This window comes from Crocodylus siamensis, chromosome 3 (assembly GCF_052110815.1).
Source record: "Crocodylus siamensis isolate JL-2025a chromosome 3, ASM5211081v1, whole genome shotgun sequence".
Taxonomy (NCBI): Eukaryota; Metazoa; Chordata; order Crocodylia; family Crocodylidae; genus Crocodylus; species Crocodylus siamensis.
Window position 1 is genome coordinate 110,716,643 of NC_143397.1, and position 23,767 is coordinate 110,740,409.

The 23,767-nt window shown below is 41.3% G+C and overlaps 1 protein-coding gene across 3 annotated transcripts in view; it reads right to left on the reverse strand.

The window, feature by feature from the left end:
• Positions 1 to 23,767, reverse strand: part of GAK (cyclin G associated kinase) — a 124,463-nt gene that overhangs the window by 41,785 nt on the left and 58,911 nt on the right. For all 3 annotated transcript variants that reach the window (XM_090038964.1, XM_090038963.1, XM_090038965.1), the window contains 5 exons: positions 16,889 to 16,938; positions 16,652 to 16,800; positions 12,503 to 12,625; positions 4,388 to 4,521; positions 978 to 1,172 (listed from right to left, as the gene is read on the reverse strand). In XM_090038964.1, the coding sequence (XP_089895090.1) occupies positions 978 to 1,172; positions 4,388 to 4,521; positions 12,503 to 12,625; positions 16,652 to 16,800; positions 16,889 to 16,938 (651 nt within the window). The remainder of the gene's footprint in view (positions 1 to 977; positions 1,173 to 4,387; positions 4,522 to 12,502; positions 12,626 to 16,651; positions 16,801 to 16,888; positions 16,939 to 23,767) is intronic.

Sequence of the window (23,767 nt, forward strand, 5' to 3'; positions counted from 1 at the left end):
GGGTACCTGGGGTCCCCCCGCAGCCTATTGCCAAGCTGGTGGGGACATGGGGGGGGCCTTCACATGCTCAGCTGCAGTCCTGGAAGCAGACCGGAAGTAGTTCCGGTCCACTTCTGGGTTTGCTGCTGAGCATGTGGGGGAAGGGGCAGTGTTCTATGGGATGCTCCATCCACCCCCGCATCGCAGCATTCACAAGCTGTGCTGCTACTTCTAGATATGTAGAACAAACATTTAAAGCAGTGTCTATGGCTGAACCGCTGATTCTCCAAGTCAGTATCAAATCTTCAGATTGGGATTTGGCCTAATCCAATTGGGGACAGTGATCTGAAATCAACTCATTTAAATCACTGTCCCAATTCGGGCCAAATCTGAATCGAATGCAGCCTGTTCCACACACCCATACTACCTAGTTTGTCTACAGTTGGTGTTAGGAAAAGAATTGCAGATATCCTTACTCTTCCAGGAGGGTGTGGGGAAAACACAGGCATTTTAAACCACGTCAGTATAACTTACTTCAAAACTTGAGATTATGCTTTTTTTGTTGAGCGGAAGCTGGAAAAAACAATTGCTATACTCCTGTGAACCAGTATTAAATTTTAAATGGTTATTTTCCAGAAGGTGTAATTTTGATTTTACATATTTGAATTTCCTTTAAGCACAACCTTAAAACTCATGCTATACTCCGTAGGATGCAAAACATTCTGGATTTAAATAAAAGTCTGAATACTAACTTTCAAATACTCCAAGACTGTGCTTAGGGTTACAGCTTGCAAGCAGGATGTTGACCACAACTACGGTGAGACTGTACAAGGACCACAACTTGATTTTTCATCAACAAACTTTGAATTCAAAGGCCTATAGCTGCATTAGTGCAGTGAAACAGCACAAACATGTGTCATAGACATAAACAAATACTAAAAACAGCACAAAGAAAAGCTGGCTTACAGTTTAGGGACCAAGCTGCAACCTGCACTTACTTCATTTTGTCATATTCCTGTGAGGTAGTAGTCACTCTTTCATCCCCAACGTAAACTTCACAAAAAGGCCGACAGCCATTGCGTTGCTTGCTGAAGAGAGGTACTGGAGTCATGACAATTGATTTGATGAGGATCGGCTTGCTGTGAGGAATAATGGGTTCTTCTGCCATCATGTCACACATGTACTCAATATACCTGTCAAAACAAGAAGCATTTGTTCAGCAGAAACCTAGAGCCTAGAAATCACAATGCAAAAAGCTTTTGTAACCATCAGTTCAATAGCAGGCTGGATGCTGGCATGATCTTATCACAGGGGCAGGCAATTATTTTGGGCAGAGGGCCACTTACTTAGTTTCAGCAAGCAGAGGGCCACATGACAGGCAACCCAGGGCAGATTAACATTACATTTTCTAAATTTTTTTTAGGGGCCCCACGGGCCAGATAGAATAGCCTGGCAGGCTGCATCCAGCCCACCCCATCTTATCACAACACTGTATATTTAATATCACTTTAGGAAACTTAAGTATGCCTTTCTCCAAATGATGTCTCTATTGAAGACTCAAACCAAAACTTGAAAGAATTGGACAAAGAAAAGTATCCTAAATTTGAATGGTGGGCCTCTACAGAGTCGTTCCACTTAAGGCTAAGGAGGAAGTTATTTCAACTCTAAACCTGCATGAACTCAATGTAAAGCAGAGGTGTTAAAGGATATGACCTGTGGGCTGGATGCATCTTATGATGCCCTAACATCCAGCACCCCGTGCTACCCATTGGTCTCTGAGTTGACATCCTACACTGTACACAGAGGCCATTCTGGGCCATCTGGGACACACGATGGACCCAGCCCACAGACCCAGCCCCATACCACTTATCTGGCCCTAAATGAAAGAATTAAAGTTCCCCAAAACTAAACACAAGGCAGCACACAAGCCAGTAACCTTATTTACGCAGGTTCTCCACCTTCCACACTGAGTATCAACTTAAATAGCCTGAATCATTTTCTACTTGTTACAAACTTTTCATTCCTCCCATAAAAGCTAACCTACTCAAGACCATATCGATGACCTCATAACATGCACAGCTCTGAAGGGTAGAGTATATTTCTAGCTGGCTTTGCTCACAGTGGGTACATCCACACATTACGCCAAACTGAGCAGTAGTTACTGAACAATCATTTAGTACCTACTTATGCAGTCCTGGCACCTCATGGGTCATTTCTGATGCTACCGAGCAGTAGCATTGGCATCAAGATTTGTGCCTACAGACATTGCGTCTCCATAGCGATGAACTACATTGCCATAGCTCATCACTCCAGCGATGCAGCGTCTCATGTAGATGCACCCAGTGCATACTCGTTGGTCAAAAGTCGGAATGCTGAAGCATTCATCTTCACCTCTGGAATAAACTTGATCAGGTTCTTAAATGCCGTCTTTTGATTTAAGTTAAAAAAAACCCAAAAAACTACCAGATACAAGTATCAGCAAGAATTGCATGTTTGGCTGAGCTACTCACAATATTTCAGTGTATTTAGCCCGGTGAGGCTGGAAAGTGCCATTACTTCCATTTTCCAGATGGGAAATGGGAGGCACACAGAAAAGGGATATAGAACTTGTAAGTTATAGAAGTAAATGAGCCTAAGTCTCTAAAGCTGCAGAGGACAGCTCAGATTCCTGGACTATTCTTACATTCATCCTGGTCAGGATCCACTGAACATAAGCAGTGGTGGGCTGATAGGGAGTTAAGTTAACCAAACCACATCTAAATACCTTTCTAAATGGTAGTATATAATTTTGTTCCTCTGCTATTTGCTAATCTGTCCTCCCCCCTTTTCAAAACTAGTGTCTTGACTGAATCAAAGAAAAATAGGGCTGAAAAGCTCTGGAGGTTATCTAATCCAATGCGGTGGGGGGAGAAGGGCACACAACTCTTTGCAGGCATGCCACAAAATACCATCCTCAAGTATTTCTCCAAACCCGTTCCCCCACCCAATCTGCTTTCTGTTTCTTGTCCTATTTGCTGCTGTGCTGTCTTTTCCGATTCCCCCATCTGCCATGTGACACAGAGGTTGCTCATGCCACCTTTGGCACATGTGCTGCAGGCTGGCCACTCCTCATCTAGTTTAGGCAGGATCATCCCTACCTAAACAAGAAACTACTGCAGTCACACAACTACAGGAGATATTGCCCAAAGATACCAAAAGCACACTAACTCATGACAGGTAAAGTACAAGCACAAGGGCTGTCACTGTGCTGCTCTGTGGCAATGCACAGGGAGTGCACGTGCATCCCCTGAGAACACCGGTGCACCCCGCAACAGGCTGCATACCCCGCTCAGGTGGCAGGCAGGGGGAGCAGGTGGGAGTGCCAATACTGCCCTGCAAGCAGTCGGTTCTCAGCAGGCACAGGGATCTGCCCACCCTCAGTTGAAGCAGTTGGCCATGGGGGGAACCCCGCCTAGTCACTGACTGGTTACCGGGGGGGGGGGGGGGGGGGGGGGGGAATATGCCCCTGACTAAGACAGCACCTGATGCAAGGATTATTAAAAATGTGTTTAAGAGATCCACAGAAGAGGGCAATGCCCCCTGCTACAGACGAAGGCAAACCCCTACCTCCACAGCCCATACCAAATCTGTGGGGTAAAATTGTTTTCTGATACCAAGTGTGGCAAATCAGACTAACCCTAAGCAGAGGCATGATCCGCTGATCAAGAACCTCAGGGTTTTATTCCTAAAACAGGAGCACTGGCAAACCCCAGTCAAAATCTGCAGCATTGGCTGCAGCCAGCACCCAAAGAAGGTGGGAAATCCCCTCCCCGGACATGTAGTAGCTGAGTGGAGGGAAAACAAATTCCTTCTCTGCTCATGCAGCAATGAGCAAAGATCTATTAACAGATGCCATACTGGGATCTCATTACTGAAACATTTCTACCATTACAAAAACTAATACAGTGCACCAAGTTTACTCTGTTACCAAACTAAAAGCTCATTTTAACGTATTAGGTTTGCTCTTTTCAAAAAGTACGTCATACCTTACTACATAAGCAAAAAGTTGTAGGTAAACTGTTGCATCTTACACTTTTTTCTGGGACTTTAAGGAAGAGGGAGGTAGGTGAAGGAAGGGTTATAAAAACTAGAACTGAAATTATAATCTAGCCATCGAACGTATTTACACCACACCAATTACATTTTATTTGCCTGGTAAATAAAAAACAAGTGTAACAATTAAAACATTATACAATTCAAATCTACACAGCCCTACAGGTGAAGCTGTTTGGTTTTGTAAATGTTATGCAGTCCTACCAGGTCAATTCTTAATCTACCTCTCTACAATCATCCTGTAAAATAGGGTTAAGCATATTCATTTCTGAAAGATTTGCTTTAACAATGCTTTGAAAACCAATTCATACTGTACCTTTTGTGAGACGGCCAAATGCCAGGTGGACAGCGTTTCATACTGAACATATAAACTGCAGCCTCAGCAGTAGTGAAGAGATGACAGAAGCACAGGAAAGAACAAACTACAACAGCAGAAGCTGCTCTTCCATCCTACAAAAAAAGGACAGCTTAATGTTATTAAACTTGGTTTAAATAAATAAAAAGGCAGGAGTTATTCTATATTACTGTTTGCACAATCAAAAAAAGAAGGCACATGTGGTTATTAGATGACTACTAGACTTGTTAGAATTAAAGCTGCTCACAAAAGCACAGAACAGACAAGGAAAAGAAAATTCGCTTCCTGCTTGGATGTTAGAAATTACTATTAATTACTGTGTAAAGCTGAAGTATTTCATGGACGGAATTCTTAGCATCATGACCCTTGTGCTTTAAATCACATTATCTAGTCGCTATGTGGAAGATACATTTGAGACCATCCTTAAGCTGGCAAACTACTATGAGAGTAAGCATAAAATGCCCAGAAGCAACTGGAAGAGCCATAAGAATAGACATCAGCTGCAATCCCTTCCAACAAGAACATGCTTCCTTCCTTGATACTTCTTATTCAAATATCAGTGCATGAATGCAACATCATATACTGGCATTTAAGAAGCACTTTCAAGTGTTTATTAGTACTGTTCCAGCTTTACTTCATACTTCAGTGAGGGTGTAGTAAAGTAGTACTTGAGAGACAGGGACAAGTAGTAATGTGGCCCTTTCTGAATTTCAGTGCTACCTATGGGGTCCCACATGCAGCAGCTCATGTTCATCTCATTATATGAGCATATGCACTTTAATAGCATCACCTGTTAGGACTTCATCTACAACCTGTGCCTCCTTATACTTCCATGTGAAGGCAGAAGGGTAGGGCAGTTGTGACTGTCCTTTGGTTCCTTTGCAATGCAGAAGAGGGACTGGTAAAAACACCACAAATGTGATTGGAGAATAGATTATGCAACTCAGTGACTCCAATATCTCCCCAGTTCCTGCTGAGGAAGAGCAATCATACTCTCTGCCAAATACAGAGTAGAGATCACAGGAGGTAAATGACATACAATAACTTCTTTGGACAGTGGGACTGAGGAGTTTTAACTGTTTCAAGTGAGTACCACTTGAAGCACTGCTCTCTTAGGCTTGCCATCTGACCTAAATGCTAGGTCAATCTGCAACGTTTAACCAAAGTCTGTGACTGGTCTGCTCCATGCTGGTTTAAAGAGTAAGAAACTGAAACATTCCCAAACCAGCCAGAAGATGCCATCTGTGCTATGACAGAATGTGCCTGGACAACTGGAGGAAGAGGCTTGCAGTGATATGATGGCAGGTAGAATTTTATGTAGTTTTCCATTTCAAGATTCTCATATGAGGTGGCTTGGCCTGTTGAAGAAGCAGATATAGAACACTCAGGACAAATCCAAAGCAGGCTGTATTTCTCAGTATGAAATGCAACCTTGGAAAGAAGGCTGGTAAGGCAACACCAGTGTAGGATCAAATTCTGAGATTCCTAGGGATGAATTTTTATAATACTGCCTAGGAAAAGGAGGGATATGACAACCCCAGCCACAAAGTTTGAGGCTCAGTGAGTTGCAATAATGGCTGCAGTAAGTACTGCTTTGATAGTAAGGTTAGATATTGAAAGCATCAAGTAATTGATTCAACAAAAAAAAATTAAGAAAGTCAATACAGAAGTCGCACATGGCGAACAGTTCTGATCACAGAATGGGTATGAAAGAGATCCCTGTGGAATCTGTTACCAATACAGTTAGATAAGATTAAAAAAAATTAAAAGCATTGTACACCAATAATATTTTATAATGAATCTTAAGAGAGTTAAAAGACTAGCCCAACATGTTCCAGGAGCAGCACGTTGTTGCAATTCTTTGGTACTGCAGACTCTGCTGGGTATCTATTGTTTTGAGCTGCTGGCGCAATTTTATCCATTCTGAAGAATAAAGTTTTCCTGGTAGAAACATTTATTAGCATCATCTATTAGGATTGTAGCTACAGCTTGTGCCTCCATATACTCCATTATGTGAACATAAGGGTAGGGCAACTGTAATTGTCCTTCAGTTCCTCTGCAATACAAGACAAGGTTGCTAAAACACTGAACAGTAAGATCCAGGAATGCTCAGGTTTCTCAGTTTATAAAGGGAAAGTCTTACACTCATTAAGGAGAATCTTAGTCAATAGCCAACATCCATATATGTCAGCCGAAGGGGTAAATAAAATTACCTTCATTTCCAGATATACTTGGATGAATAAGGAAGTATACGATAGCATGTAGTCATTTTCAATAGGTCTAAGTGAAAAAAACCTAGTCTAATAAGAGGTGACCAGAGTCACTGATACGTTGCCCTACCCTATCACTGATGTTCTCCCTATGATCAAGGGACTCTGAACGCAGATCTTCTTGGTATTGCATGCCTTCCTGAAATCTACAGAAAGTTCAGATAAGCATCTCAGTCTAAAGCACCTGGAGAAAATGTCATAATTGGAAAAGGGACAAAAACTACCCCCACACACCTACTTCCCTCACACATTTAGTGGGTCTGACCACCAAGTTAGGTCTTGCTGGTCTTGAGGTCTCTTGATTATGTGATGTCTGGACAAGGAGCACACCGACCTCAGGCACATTAAGAGCTACAGGTGAGGCTGGCAATGTTGACATGGGGCCTAAAAATTCTAGATATTTGTACAGTCATGGATAAATTTGATCTTAAGCAGTTTATCAGTAACTAAAGAGACTGGAAACCACCTTCTGGCAGATGTTCTTGGCAACAGAAAGCAAATCATGGCTCCTTTGTACTCTGTTGCCAAGAGAATTTTCACTGCATTCTCTCAGCTAGGTTGCCTTGTGAGTAAAGAGGTAGATTGAGCGCTTCAGTCTCTGGATGGAACCTGCCTCTGATCAGCCAGTCACCAAAGTACAAGTAGGCAGGGATTTCAGTCACTTCGGCTCTGAAGCAAGATGCACAGGTGGAAACCCACCATGCCCCCATGAGCCCCAGGACCCCCAACAATCCCCAGCCTAGCCAGAGGTAAGTGGGGCCCATGGTAGGAGGGACCTAGCACAGCTGTGGCGAGGCAGTTGAGGAGTCAAGAGGGTCACCCCACTCCAGCTCCTAATTTGCCCAGCCCCCCAGGGAGCCATGTGACCAGAGACTCATGAACAGAACATGCAAACAGGTCTGCTTCCAGGCCCAGTGCACAAGTTAGCATGGGAGCTTGCATGAGAAGGTAGGCAGAAGGGGCACAAGGCCCTAGGCAGTGAGCCTCAAGGGAGTGGTTGGCACAGTACTAGCTAAACTACTACTGGTGCAACGGTGGGTGGGACACATCACCCCACATCCCCGGAAGCTGGATCCCTCCCCTCTGGTACTTCTGAGCCTCCACCCAGATGGAACCCATGGTTCTGGCCTTCATTCAGACACAGCCCCTGGCAAGAGTTCAGGCAGAGAACATAGTATTCTGGAAGTGAACACATGACCTAGATGGTGGTGTCTAGGTGAAGGCTTCAGCTTCTTTGACAACACGCAGATGTTACTGGGATGAGGACTGCCATCAAGAGATGGGATCCATTTGATGAGAAGAGGGAAAAGCATCTTTAGGCATCACCTGGCCAACCTAGCAAGGAGGGCTTTAAATTAGATTCTGTGTGGGATGGTGATCAAAAAACTCTCCAGCAACAGAGTATGCAGTCCAGAGGGTAAAGGACTCAACAAAGCAATTCAACTCTGGGAAAGGGCAAGAGAGCTACAGGACTATACCAAGTGGCACAAAAGGGGTTCAAGGAGCTCAAAACACATCCAATGTATGCATACAGATGCAAGAAGTATGGGAAATAAACAAGGAGGTGCTGGAAGATGCAGCCGGTAAAAAGATCTATGATCTGGCTGGTATTGCCAAGACCTGGCAGAACATTTCTTGTGACTGGAATGCCAACATGGAGGGTTACACTGTTTCAGAAGGACAGGGTTGGGAGAACAAGGTGGTGGTGTTCAGGATGAAGAAGACATCAGCGAAGAAAGGAAGATGCAAGGTGAAAGATGCAACACTACAGGTGCACTGATAAAAAAAATTAAAATAATAAAATCGGTCCATATCGGACCAATAAAGGAAAATTGACACTGTCAGCAATCAGCTTTTTTTGGCCAGTGTAGCCAATAATGTCACTGATAAATGCCATATGTATGAGTGCAGCCACAGCATGCAAGCAGCCAGGAATGCAGCCTGGCAGCTTGGAAAGTCTGTGGGGGAAGGAAGGGAGCCATGGGTGGCTCATCCAGGGAAGGGGAAGGCTCAGGGCCAGAGGCTGCACCGGCCTCTTCCTGGCAGGACTGCTAGGCTAGGGCTGCATTTGCTGTAGCCCCCCCTCCCAGTGCTACTACCACCTGCCCCACCTACCTTAACTGCAGCACCAGCCCAGTTGCCCCCCCACCCCCCAGAAGAGGCCAGTGCAGCCCTTGGCCCCAAGCTTGCAGCAGACAGCCTATCTTCACCCTGCCCACAAATCCCAGTTGAGCAGCACCTGCCCCAATTCCCTCCCTCACTGTGGGGACCTCGATCTGCACTCCACCCCCCACAAGACTTACCGGCCAGACACTGGTCTTTACACTGCTGGGCTGCATATGTTATCGGATCAGTATTGGCTGATATAGCTGGTTTGTCACCATTTTTTTTTTTTTTTTTTTTTTAAAGCACAAGGTCAACAAAATTGCAAGTTTTCAAAAAGTCAGATTTGATAGAACTCAAGGAGTTCATAGGCATGGTGTCATGAGAATACAGTGAAAGATAAAAAGGTGTCCATGACATTTGGGAGCTTCTGAAGGGCACAGTATTGGACGCCCAACAAGAAACTGTTCTGACACAATGGAAGCACAAGAAGAATGGCAAGAGACCACTGTAGCTGCATTAGGAGCATCTAAAATACCTTCAATGGAAAAATAAAGCACAGGCTATAGAAGAAAGGGGAAGTCATCAAGGAAGCATACTAGGAAATTGCAAGAGTCTGTGGCGACAAAAATCAGGAAGGCAAAGAGAAACAACAAGCTGTACCAAGGAAAGGAAGTCAAGGACAACAAAAAGAGGTTCTAGAAGTACGTCAGCCAAAAAAGAAGGACCAATGAAGCTGTTCTCTGTTAACAAGCCACAGGGAACTCCCAACTGAAGGCGGATCTACTCAACAGATCTACTTTGTCTCAGTCTTCACAAAAAAATTAAGTTTCAGTCAAATACCCAATACAGATTATCTGGTTATAGAAGGGGCAAGCTGAGGGAGGAGATAAGAGAGATGATCAGAGTTTTTGGTAGGTCTGAATGAATTTAAGTCAGCAGGGCCAGGTGAACTTCATTCCAGGGTCCTGAAGGAACTGACAGAGGAGATCTTGGAGCCCTTGGCAGTAACCTTCATGAAGTTGTAGGAGACAGGCCAGACAGATAAATCAGAGGCCTGGAAAAGGGCCAATGTAGTATTTCTTCTTTTTACAGAGGAAAGGCAAAAAAGGAGGACACAGGCATCTACAGACCAGTAAACCTCACATGAATACCTAGGAAGTTACTGAAGCTTATCCTAAGGAAGGTCAATTACAAGCATCTGGAGGAGGAAAGGCTGATCAAACAATCAGTATGAGTTTACTAGGAACAAATCATGTCAAACTTGATTTTCTTTGACAAAAACTGCTTGGGTGGTTGAAGGGAATGCCATGGATATAATGCATCTGAATTTTAGTAAAGTTTTTGATAAGGTGCCACACAACCTTCTCACAAACCAACTGCAAAAACATGGACTAGACTAAAACTACAACAAGGTGAAGAGACACCTGGCTCAAGAACCACAAGCAAAAGGGTAATTATTAATGGGTTCATGTTAGAATGGAAGGTGGCTTCATGGGGAGTCCCACAAGAGTCCATCCTGGGCCTGGTGCTGTTTAACATGTTTATTAATGATTTGGATACTGGCATAAAAAGCTTCTTGAGTAAGTTTTCAGATGACAAAACTGGAAAGGATTGCAAACTTGTTGGAGGATGCAAGCACAACTTCAGAAGGGTCTTAACATACTGGAAGTTTGGTTGGAGCTAACTGGATGAAGTTCAATGTGGACAAGCGCAAGGTGCTACACCTCAGGAGGAATAATCAAAAACAAATAAAAATAAGTGACACCTGGCTGAATGGCAGCTCTGTGAAAAAGGGCTTGGGAGTCTTGGTAGGCCAAAGACTTAATACAAGTTTACAGTGCGATGTAGCTACACAGAAAGGTGAAGGTCATTTTGGGATTCATCAACAGAAGCATTAGGTACAAGGCATGGGAAATGATGGTACCTCTCTACTTGGCACTGGTTAGATTTCATTTGGAGTAGTGTGTGCAGTTCTGGTCTCCACATTTAAAAAAAGTACATGGAGAAGTTAGAGAGGGTCCAGAGGCAGGTAACAAAGATGATAAAGGGCTTGAAGGCAATTCATATGAGGAGAGGCTAAAGGAGCTAGTCATGTTCAGCTTGTGAAAAAGTCACTTAAGAGGAGACATGATAGCTGTCTTCAACTAATTAAAGGGCTGCCATAAAAAGAGGGAAAGCACTTTCTCTCTCTTGCTCCACAGAGAAGGATGAGGACCAATGGCTTGAAGGTGCAGCAAAATAAGTTTAGACCAGATATCTGGAAAAACTTCTTCACTGTTAGAACAGGGAGGAGGTGGAATAGACTGCCTAAAGAAGCTCCAGACTAAGTCACTTGGGGTTTCCAAGAAGAGACTGGACAGGCATTTAGTTGGGGATGATCCAGGCATAGCTATGCCGATATTCTACTATGGGTATGCTTCTGGACTTCGCTAGTTAGGCCCCCCGTCACCCCTTATCTGGCATGTGTCAGGGTGTTTTCAAGCCTTCTTTAGGAGGCATTGGGTGTTGGCTACAGCCAAGGCTGGGTACTTTGACAGGGGCGTGCCAATGCTCCTGCTGGGAACAAACTGGGAGGTTCCTGACTAGAGGGTCTTGCCTTTCCACTCAGGGTCAGACCAAATCACCATATTTGGGGTAAGTAAGGAATTTTACCTGCTGGTCAGACTGGTATGGACTGTAGGGGTTTTTACCTTCCTCTGTACCGAGGGTCATGACCCTCTACCTGGGACCTCTTGAGCACATATTGACAACATTTCATAGAAGCAGGATATTGACTGCCATGGTTCCCCTGCTTTACCTGTGGCAGGGTATGATGTTAGGTCTGTGTTATGTTAGGATTGATGGTAGCCCTATGTAGAGGTTGGATTACATTTTGTATAGGAAGGTTTAGATAGCGATAATCTTGCCTCAGGCAGTGGGTTGGATTATATGACCTCTGGAGATCCCTTCCAGCCCAACTTCACTATGATTTTATGACTGAAAATTGAGCTTCATAATATTTCTATAAGAATTTCTTATCAGGTAGATTATAATATAGTGTTAGATAGCAGCACTATAAGGAAAGGAATAACTTGTGTATGTTTATAGGAGTGAACTGTGTATATTTCTTGAATCATCCTCAAGCCTGATCTTGTTACCTTAAATCAAACGTTTATTTAGACACAACGATACTCAGATATGTCACACTGAGATAGATTTGAACATTTTATTCTCTAGTGAAAGCCTGCCAACAGTAAACAGAATAGCTGAATTTTGGCAGGGCTTTAGGGAGACATTTGGTTTTTAAGCAACGGACTGAACATTAAACGTTGGCATTACCTGACCAGCTAGGAGCTATGCAAATCAAGCCCCTTATATGCCTAAAATTTGGAGCTAGATCTGCAGCAAGCAAAGAAATTAACAGAAGTGCAAGAAAGCAGTGCTTATCACACAAATGCCAAGCTACCTTAATTCCTCCTGTTACTGTTTCATCTGCTATCTGCAGAGGGAGCTAGAAGGGTTTCTAAGTTATCTTCATGACTGACTTCATAGCAAAATCAGTGCAAGTTAATACCATTTAAACATGTAGGGCTTTCTCTAAAAAATTTATACTACCACCAAAACTTAAATATAGAGAAGTTTGTTACTTGTATACATGTGAACTGAACCAATATGGCTGGGCTCAAACAGCTAAAATATGTCAGGTGTAACAGTTACTTACAAGGCAGTGCACAATGCAAACATTTTTCTGATCTTGTTTTAGCCATAAATGCATGTTCTTGCAAATGCTATAAAGGTTGTGAAGATTTGGAGCACGTCTCGCTGGCCAACCGCATTCAGAAACCTGGAGGACGGAGTAAGAGGTGAGTACAGTGACTACAGCCACACCACAAACAGATGTGTTTATACTTTAATACTAAATTTAAGAACAAATTAAAAGAAGGAAGCTTAATAAGCAGGGTATCAAACAAGATTTCTGTTTAGATATATCCTCCACAGCATCCAGCAAAGTGAGTCTTCCATCCTAAGCATGGTCTCTGGACACTACTGAAATAAAAATAGCTACAACATGCAAAGCTAGCAGAGTATTCATTACTACTGAAGCAGTCAACATTAGTTAATGATGTAAAACTGCTTCCCCTGACGGGCTGAAAAAAAAGTGTTTAAAGAAACCAATCTAAAAATCTCTCAACTATTTTCACATTAACAAAGGAAAAAGCCATCCACCAGTAAAAAAAAAAAATAATTTCACACAACACTTTTAAACAGGGTTCAAAATATGACACAAAACAGTTGGCACTGACAAATGCTTTTATAGGAATGGTTGCCTTGTCAGCTTCAGGGAACTATTTAAAATCAGTGACCATGCTTAGTGCCTCCTGATGACTTGCACAAAGTAAGGTGAGGGTATGGACAGATGAATGAATTGCACTGAGTTGAGGGTAATTTAAAAGGTATTAGCTATTCCACAGTATCTAGTCCATGGGCTGCTTCTATCCTAAGACAAGCGAAAGCTGGGCAGCTTCCCCAGATTAGTTTCCACTAACTACAGAATAGGAGTAAACACACAAAACAGTTGGGGTTATTTTACCTTTGTCAGCTGTACCACCCTCTCCCCCCTGCTGATATAAATAAGTATAATCTGTTCATCTCACCTCACTTTTTTCCCCAGGCTGAAATGTAAAAGATTGCTTCTGGGAAAAGCTAAGATTTTTAATATCAAATTAGCTCTTCCTCAAGAAACTGTCAGTCAGAAAAAAAAAAAAAAAGTGACAGATGTAAGAGAACTAATATTACTGAATCTTTCCCCCCCACGTTTTTGTTGCATTCTGTAGTATTCTGTCATTTCCACAACTTCATTTTGAAGAAGTAAACTTTTCCCATTGGAAAGATGAAACCAACAAAACCAAATCAATAACTCCTAACCATGTTAAATAAGCCTAAAATAACGTTCCATATTAACGAACTGTAGCAAAGAAATGCCACCCCTTCTTTCCACCAAATTAAAATTTAAATAGAGCAGTGCTTCTCAGCTGGGATGCCACAACATGAGCATTACCCCCACAACCAGGTTAAATTGTCCCATGTGCCTACTGCACACCCACACCAGATCCTAAAGCCTAAAGCAGGGAAGAGGGCCAGCTTCTAAAAGCAGCCCTTCCCTGTCCAGCCTCCCCACACTACTGAAATATGCAGGACAGTTCCACTTATCCCACTGGCCTGCTTCCAGGAGATGCTGTGCAAAGTTGGACCAGGAAAAGCTACAGAATGGGCTGGCTTTCTTGCTTGCTTTAACCTTAAAAGCATACTAACAACGCAGAACAACATTGTGTGCTGCAGCCCTCCTCAGGGTGATTGTGCAGGAGCAGTACAAACAGTTTTACCAGATAACTGTGGCAATGGCACCTGATTGAGAACCCCTGTGGCAAGTTACCAGTGTGGCAAGTCAACCAGGGATACCAAATTCAAACAAGTTGAGGAGGGGTGCCCCAACTCTAACACGATTGAGAACCACTGAAAGATTGTAGGCAAGGTATACAAAAATTGAACCATTTGAGTCCTACCGTTAAAACAGCCAAAAATTCCTAATGCTACTTCATGGACAAACTGAAAAGCAAAAAAAGTCTTCTCTCCTGAACTAATGCCGACTTAAACATATGGCATCTCTCTAGTTATTTTATTCTATCTTTCTTAGTTTAAAGTGGAATGGATTTTGGCACAAAAACAAATGCTATACAAGACAGGCTTTTGTTCCTTATCAGTGCATTCATTTTCTTGAAATATACTCAACTACTAGTGATGGATTGTTACTGAAGGAATCCACAAAACTGCTCAACAGAAGCAGCTCTGCTGCTTTAGGGAGGTTTTGGACACCCAAAAGCTATGTAGAATCAAGAAAAGCCTAGAGAGAATTCCAAAAACTTTACATTTTTACCCAATATGAACAAACAAAGTTCATAGAAAATTCTGTATTGGTGAAAGGAATACAGAGCAAAAAAATTTAAAAGCGAGTTAGAGAAAGGGTAGCCTGGAAGATCTAAAATATTCACAATGATGCATCCATTTAGTAAGGATTAGAAAGCACATCAAAGCTGTAAATATTCACCTCAGACATTGAGGGTCTCACACCACTTTACAAGGTCTAAGATTAGTATACATTTTATGGCACAAGAGACAATGGAGAAGTCTTGAATTTTCTTCACTTGCACTAAGTAGAATATCCTACATTTAGAAGTTACCCTTTTCTTTTGTCTACTATTCCAAATTAAATATGGAGTCCAAGTTGTACAATGACTTCTCTGGAGACAAACATTTTGTCCTCTTTATACCCACAGGATTAAGAAACAGCTTTTGAGCACCTGGGTTTTACAGGTGGAAAAAGGGGAAGGTTTCCTAGAAAAACAAGATGAAAATAAATTCCATTTCAGTTTAACTGGGGACTCAAAAAAGCTCTAGTCCTTAAAGGCAACCTAAACAAAAAATGAAATTGTACAATGGTTTTTTGACAAGCTCAGATCCATTGATCCCTTCTGGCTATACAGGAAAAGACTTGGGTCAGGATTAAATGAATGATGCTAATTGACAAGCTAAATAAACAATAAGGCCTGAAAAACTTGAGCCTGTTGGAGGATTGGCAGTTACTGCAGTAAATTTTCCCTTGTCAAGCAGGCTAGAGACATCACTACAGGAGTGCTATATATAAAGGGGAATATAGGTCAATAAACTGGACGTCTTCAGAGTAAAGTTGAGTTTTCTGTCCAAGGAATAAGATTTCCTAATGCGAGACAAATTTGGAGAACGTGGATACAGAGTACATTCTTTTAGAAAAAGAGCAATGCATCTGGAAGACTTCTTTATAAATTCAGTGCATTTTTTTCTGTTCCAAAGGTCAACCCCATGCAAGTTTATCCCATCTGAATTCCATTCCATTAGATTGCACTTGGAGGAAGAAGAAAGTTTTAGGTCTAATGTTTTCCCTCCTCCTCCTGCTTGAAGGAGACTTATGAAAGGAAAGGGTAAGAATACACCGTAAACTGAACTGTGTCAAACAGAGGAATATTATTTTAAAAATATGTTTTGAAGGGATGATAATGGAGAGCTTACACAGCTTAAAAGACAAAAAAGGGACACATTGAGTCCTGGCTGTATAAAGATCTAACTGAGGTCCAATGGGGATGGTGCAAGTACATCTTCAGACACCACCAGGATGTTTCCAATAGAACGCTGAGATTTGAAAGCCCGAGACTCCATTGTGCTGCTAGTCATGATTTCTGGTTGCAAGACTGCACCGAAAAGGAGCCAAAAAGATGTTTGCATTTAAGGACCTGCCAGATATCCTTGTTGTAGGTAACCAAAGATGGCTATGTGCCATGTCCCTGCTTTTATATACTGCTCATTTCAGGCAGTAGTAACGAGTGGACATGCCTAGACAACTCACTAAGTGCAGCTGGCTCAGAGAGGAGATAGGAAAAAAAGCGAGATAAAAAGGGAGCAAAGATAGTAAAGAAGGCCAGTCAGTGAAGCCCTCCCAAATAGTGCAAAGCAGGGAAAGACCTCTGGACAAAACAAAAAACACAGCTGTTCCAGTAACACTTTTGTTTCCTAGGTAGGGAGGTGCTGAATGCCTGGGTCTTTCTTCAGCAAAGCTACCACTCCAGAAAGCAATGCCATCTTTCCCTTTCATCCAAATCGGTGGCAAATTATGCTAGAATTAATATTGGTAGTGGACCTTACCTTTGAAATGGCTCATTTGTGATTTGAGCTGTACATCTTAACTGAATAAAAACGCTGGCATCTAACAAAAGATCCACTAGGTCTACTCAGTGCTACTACAGGAAAATAAATCAATAAAAGACAAATACATACACACCCTATTATGAAATCTTGAAGACCTGTATGTTCTTGGAGATACATTGTAAACAGCATAGTGTCCAGGGTGTTTAGAGTCTAAAAATAATCGCACATCTTCTATGTTATTTTTGATGGCAGATTCTACACCTTCTGCTGGAAAGGACATCACTGAAAACAGAACATTGCCATTTGAGGTATTAACTTTTATGAAAATATAATTAAAATCGTGATTTTAAAAAGATGCAACTAACCATACCAGCAATTCTGGAAGTGATAAACGATATATCCAAATCTCCCTTTGCATAACTGAAATAAAACACATGTTTGAGTTAATATGAAAAAATGATTTTATTCAAAGGCAAACAGAAATATGTAAATAAATAGTTTATTCAAGTAACAGGCTACCATGGAGATTTTTTTCCTGCTGGGAAATCATACGAAGTACCCAGTTTATCAGAGTGATAGCAAAATAGTTCAAGACCCTATATTTAACTAAGAGAATGACAGATGTTATGGAATGGAGATTAGACTTTCAAATAGCAATTCATTGCAAAAAGATCTTCCTTGGGTGCAAATACAAGGGCTCTGATCAACTAAAAAAAGTTAGGACTTATAGCTGAACTTTCTCATCCACGTTTACTAGAATTTCCAGCTATTCAGACCTTTGAATAGCAACCCACGTGAGCTATGTCTATAGCCTTGATTACAGCATACCATAAGCTTCACCATATTTATCTTCACACTTTGAGAAAGGGAAGCATTTCTGTGCCTATTTTTGCAATGGGGAACTGACCCACAAAGACCAATTGCCAGATTCACTTAGGCACTGCCATGTAGGCATTTCATTCCTAAGCTTTAAGCCCACTGCCTCAGGAGGGTAACCTAAATAGACAGGTTTAGATGTCTATCCAGTGAATATACACGTCATGGTCAAGCCATAGCGCATGTGTACTGAACATGGACACATCTACAGGTAGTCATGTGGAAATGCAAGGTACAGGGGTGCATCTAAGCTTCCCCTTCCTCATCCTCAGAGCTCAAGCATCTGACAAGGCTGCATGTTAGATGAGTCAGTCATCCCTGACTCAGCAGCCAGCTGGAGTCTTCTACCTGAACCAGGATGCTTAAGTGACAGCAACACCGAGTTCAGTGTGAACCACAGGACACGTCACTCACTTTGAATGACAAATGTTGCCAACCACTTTTTGCCAAGTAGCCTAGGTTAGAGCTTGGACCTAGGATGCAGAACAGCTGCATTCTGGACTTTCCTCAAGCCAGAAGGAACTTACACTCACATCTCCTATTTCCCAGGGGAAAAAACAAAAAAAAAAAAGTGTCCCGACCATGCTGGGCTCTCCCACCTCCTGGATGGGAATTAGACACACCCAGGCTGGTAACCAACTTAATGAAAAGGCGGGCACCACCATGGGTGGTTGTAATAAACTGTATTCATGCAAATCTGAAAGTCACTGGATGCATTATGCAGTGGCCCAAGATTGTATGAATCCTTGGTTCCTTTCAGGTCTCCCAGAGCCAAATCTGGATCATAACAGAGTTCAGGCAGAAGTTTGGCTCCAAGGGGAAAGCATAATCTAAAAATGCCTCTTTTAAGACTAAAGTTGAGGCATCTAACAAATCCAGGCATCTAATAAGTTTTCCAGCTGCTCAAGTGGCACCATCTAGGATGCACCTAGATTCCATTTAGATCCTGTTAAGGTATGTACAAAGCTGATTTGAATTTAAGCTTAAAGTCAACACTGTCCTTCCTTCTCCTGGCCTTTCCAGAGCCCCCAAATCCAGCTGCACTCAGGTCCTCTCTGCTGTTCACTCCTTTCTTGTAGGCTCTACAATGGTTCAGTCAAAGCTACTTCATTTCCTTCCACTCTTGCTCTCCGTTGGGTCAATGCAACTCCCAACACCACAAACTTGGGTTCCTCCCTCCAAACAGCTCCCTGTCTACTCCTGCACCACTGAATGCCCCCAAAGCAAATCTGAAGACTACAAACTAACTTGGACAACTGTAACACTCACTCCTACTATTCTGCCAATGTCCTTTCTAAACATTTTAGTACCTGTTGCTTGTTGACTTCCCACCAAAAACTACTACTCCACAAAAGGACCACCTCTACTATAAAAGAGGGAGATAGCTCATCATGACCTCTTCCACCTCCTCTTTGCTCACCACTTTCTCCTTTAGTATTGATTGATCACTCTTGGTCCCTTAAACTTTCTACCCAGCCTCCTCCTTAATCCCACCCCTTCCTGGCTGCTAGCTTTTTATATACTGCCCCCACTTTAGCAAAGCTTCTGATACAGTCTTCCACAAAATTCTTACAAGCAAGCTAAAGTAGTACAGGTTGGATGAATAGATTGCAAGGTGGATAGAAAACTGGCTGGATCATCAACTCTCACCAGGAGGGTAGTAAAGCACTGGAACAGGTTACCCAGAGCAGCTGTGGAATCTCTATTCTTATAAGTTTAAAACTCAGCTAGACAAAGGCTTGGGTAGGATGATCTAGTTGGGGATGGTCCTGCTTTGAGCAGAGGGATGGACTAGCTGGCCTCTTGAGTTTAGAGTTGGATGAGAAATGTTCATGATTCTCACTTCCCCCACCCCCACTCAGGCCTTTTCAGCTCCCTGACCTTTCCCTTGAAAATGAAAGCCTGTTGTTTGGCCCTACCATCAATTTCCCAGAAATTACCAAAACCTTATCTGTTTTCTTCCAACACCTTTTCCTACCTTTACCCTTTACAGTTGTCTTGACTTTCATCCAACCCAGATTGTCAAAACCAGAGTCAAGATTGTAGGTCACAGAACTGGGTTCAGATGTTTCTAACCTAAGTGAGATGAATCCTATAAAAACTGAAAGACTACCAAAGAAAAATTGCTGGGATATTACATTCAAGCTCTAAAGACCGTGTAAGCAGAAAATATTGGCAAACCACAAAGAGTTCAAAAAGAGTAGCGTGAGCGTTCAGAGCCTGAAGGAATTGAGTAGGCAATACTCAGAGTCATTTTTATCCAAGCAGTCACTGACAGAGCAACTGACACCAACCCAGAAACAAATGAAGACAATGCATATAAATACAGTTAAAGAAAGTATAAATTGGAAGTAATGGCAGGCATGCACCTAAGGAAAACAAGCTGAGTATCAGGAAAGGCTTCCTAAAATGTGTTGTGTGAAGTTGGGACATTCTCTCTCAAGGGAAATAGAGGAAGCTCTATCAACATGGGTGGCTGAAAATTAAACCAGACAAGGAATAATAAAATGTGGAGCTGAGGTTGTACTAAGTTAGTGTTGTATTAAGTGCTAGCTAACTGCTGTGGTAAAAGTGCTGGTAAGAGAAATTTTCATCTAGAACAAGCACAGTGGAAAGTAAACAGTACTGATCAATCCACAGTGCTTGCTGTACCTTTAAAATTTCAGTTATTGAACCATATATGTACTACTTCCATATACATGAACTTTTATTCATAAGGTAAAACTACTGAAAGACTTTTTTTTAGCTCCTCTGATCAAAAGGAACTTGTTAGGCAAGTCTGCAACCTCAAATAAGTACACACAAATCAGAACAGTAAAAAGAAAGGCCAAGGATTTCCTGGAGTTGGTATTTCTTGTTTCCTTTTCCAAGAAATTCAAACCCATTCCTCAGCAATAGTTTTCCAAGGTTGATACCTCACTTAGACATAAACCCCTTAACTGTTATACACAAACTTCACTTTTGCATGCATCTGAATTAAACACCAAAATCTTTGAAGCAGAGATTTCAAATCTCAGGCATTTATAAAAGCTCCATGCATACTTGGAATTGTTTATATAATAAAATCTGCTGAGTCTCATATACTAAAGGCAGCTAATAGGTAATGGAAGCAGGAAGGGTAGTTTTGCAGAAAAAAAAAAAAAATATCTGAATACTCCTCAGCAAGCTACTTTACTTACCCAACCCCCAAAATGTACATGATACTCTATCAATGTGTGTGGCTGCTACAAACTATTCCATTTTAATACACCTTCCTTAAAAAAAAAAAAAAAAAAAAAAAAGGATTACAGGTTAATTTTATAATCTCTCTCCATAATTTTCCCTGAACTCCAATGTGATGATTTCATGGTCATTTCAACAATAATGTAAAGCACTATTTCATTACTTGAGCATACTGTGAGACTTTCATGAGCTTCCCTTTGGCATGGCTGCTTTAAAAAAAGTCATAGATAGTATACACACATTCCTCACAATTAATTACAATCCATTAAAAAACAAAAAAACCCACAAAAAACAAAACAAAACACCAAATCAGACAAGCCCCAATCCTGTAATTAAGATTGAAAGGACTTTCACATCTTTACAGGGATGTCTTGACTTCACAGTCTATCTACACTGGGTGGATTGCTAGACTAGGGCGTTTGTTCCTAGCCAAGCCATTAACAGAAGAAAGCATACATTTTATTTATACTGAATTAATGTTGCTAAGAAATGAGAAGCAAGGTACAATGAAGAAAATTAAGAAAGGGCAAAAGGAAAAAAAAAAAATCAGCACAAAAAAAAAAATGACAAAAGCAAAATGAGTCAGTTAGGTTTACAGCTTCTAGCTTTGTTTTTCAGGAAAAAAAAAATACACAACCATCACACAAGAATGAAGGGCATTTTTAATCCTACAAATAAAGGAAAGTACCCTCACCACATTAAGATTTTTTTCCACCTCAACTTGTTAGGAAAAGCAGGAAGTTAAGAAGTGGTTTGGATTTTTATTCAGCAGTGTAAATATTTGAACAAAGCCACACGCTTTAGCTGAAACACTTGTTAAACAAGTTACCTATGTAAATAAAAGCTGGTTTATAAGCACAGCTTGCCAAAGAGTGCCTAGATATAGAGTGAACTTCAACAAAATGGCACTCAAAAATAATTTAAAATTAGAAACTTGTTCATAAAAGCAAACTGAGTAACACTCAGTACACTTGTTACTAATAGAATTGCACATAAGTTACCTTGGGGTGCTAACAGACATGTGTATGAAATGAAAGGCACATAAGTAATAAAAGCAGTTAGCACAGATAAATTGTAAAGAAAAAAATATCACAGAAATGATCAGTATTCATGTGATCTCCAATCTAAACCAAATCGTGTTCCAGTACTCAAGCAGCTTTTCTTGTTCTAGTTTACCCCTACCCAGGACTCAACATTAACAAGTATCCATTAAAAAAAAGTCACCATCCTTGCAACATAAATTTTAAAGGAAGTCATTAGTGCTGAAATTCACATAAGTCTTACACCACCTAGTCTGGTTTCACACCTGGATGTTTAATTCAATTTTATCCAGTGCCAGACAAAACTGAAAAAAATTTCATCAAGTCAAAGCTGACTTCTGAACTGAGGCAGGAATTCTTTGTACTTGCATAGCAAACCTCTAAAGTAGGACCTTGTTCCTGACTGGGAGTGCTTAACCCAAAGCACTATTAATATGCTATAGAATTTTAAGGATGAGCAGCTATTAAAAAAAATTAAGGATTTTATAGAAGTTCCACAAAATTCTCTTAGAAATTGATATGCCCAGGAATGTGGGCAAGGCTGAATACTTGTTGAATGATTAAATAAACACGATCTGTACCAACATACTGTATCCAAGTGGGAAAGGCATTCAGCATAACATTCAGAGATCTTTTCTTGCTCTAGCCTTTATCAGTTAATCAGAAGAGAAAGTAAAGGAAACATTACCACGGAGCTACTATGTGAGACAAAACTGGAAAGCGGTACCTAAGGTTATACATTCAATATTAGTAAGTCCTTGAAGCTGTATTTTGGGACAAAAGCTGCCCAGTGTTTTTTGCAAGAACTGCAAGGCAAAATATAAGACAGTCTGTGTGCTTTACTCTCGTTTGTATGTATGTACCTATAACAGTACAATTTAAATAAAAAAGCTCTGGGGCTTGTATACATGTCACTCATCGTGGGTGCTTCATATATTAATCATTTTTCCTACATACTGAAGGAAGGAAGTCTCCTCAATCTGAAACACACTTAGGGAAAAAGGTATCAGAACAAGGGGGTGGGGAACAATTTAAAATGCAGACTTAAGAGTTCTATCTAGGCATTCATTTTTTAAAAGGTCTGGTCCTAAGACTTATCCAGCATGACACAGGAAGATGAACTGAACCTATCTATCTGTCTCAATTCAGTGTCTTAAGACCAGCTTCTTTCCTTATCCTCGCATCCCTTTCCTGTAGCCTTAACATCCGGGGGGATCCAAATATAGCTTTTAATCTGCACCACTGAGAAGAGTCATCAACATTTTATGAGAATCCAGACAATGACATTATGCAAGGCTGTAATCTGAGCTGTAGCAGTTCCCCCCATTTCTGAAAAAGGGGGGGGGGGCCAGGGGGACAGGACAGGCAGGCAAAATAAACAAAACAGACAAACAGTTTGGCAATCTTCATATGGTGCAATTCTTGCCTTATTACCTCACTGGTACCTAAAAAGTTTGGGAATTATGATACTCTGTACTTCACCTTTTTGTACTTTTGAGTTGGTCGCAGAGAAGCCAGTCAAATAAGTAGTTTGTTTACTTAACCCTGCATTAAAAAAAAGGGTCCAGGACACCAACCCAGAAATTGGCAATTTTTCCTGATGGAATAGAAAATGAAAGTGATAATCATTAAGGAAGCTTTATCAGCTACAGCCACCAGTCAAATTGCAGCTAGGTATGACATCTCCGCCTAGACCACCCAAAGAGGGAAAAGACCATCCAATAAGAAAAAAAAATACCTCTTTAAAAAGAGGTTTATACAGAAGAAAAAAGGAATTTTGCTTTGCATTTGCCTTTTCAAATTTATGAAACAAAAACAAAAAGGTAAGTTTTGCCAATACCTACAGAAATGAAAACCGGAAGGAAACCTGAGAAACTAGATACAAGGAAATAAAATTAAATTCTGTCTGGCCTAAGAGCCAGTTAATAAATAATATATGGTACTTGGATAAATAACCTCATATAGACCTTAACAAAAAAGAGACATTTCTGAAGCAATAGTGTTGTAACAGCTTAAAATGTGAGCATTAAACAAATGTGTGGTCTTGTCATGAAATGTGGCCAAGGAGGGCAGGGGGGTGGGGAACTCAGTGAAATACAGACTACACAGAG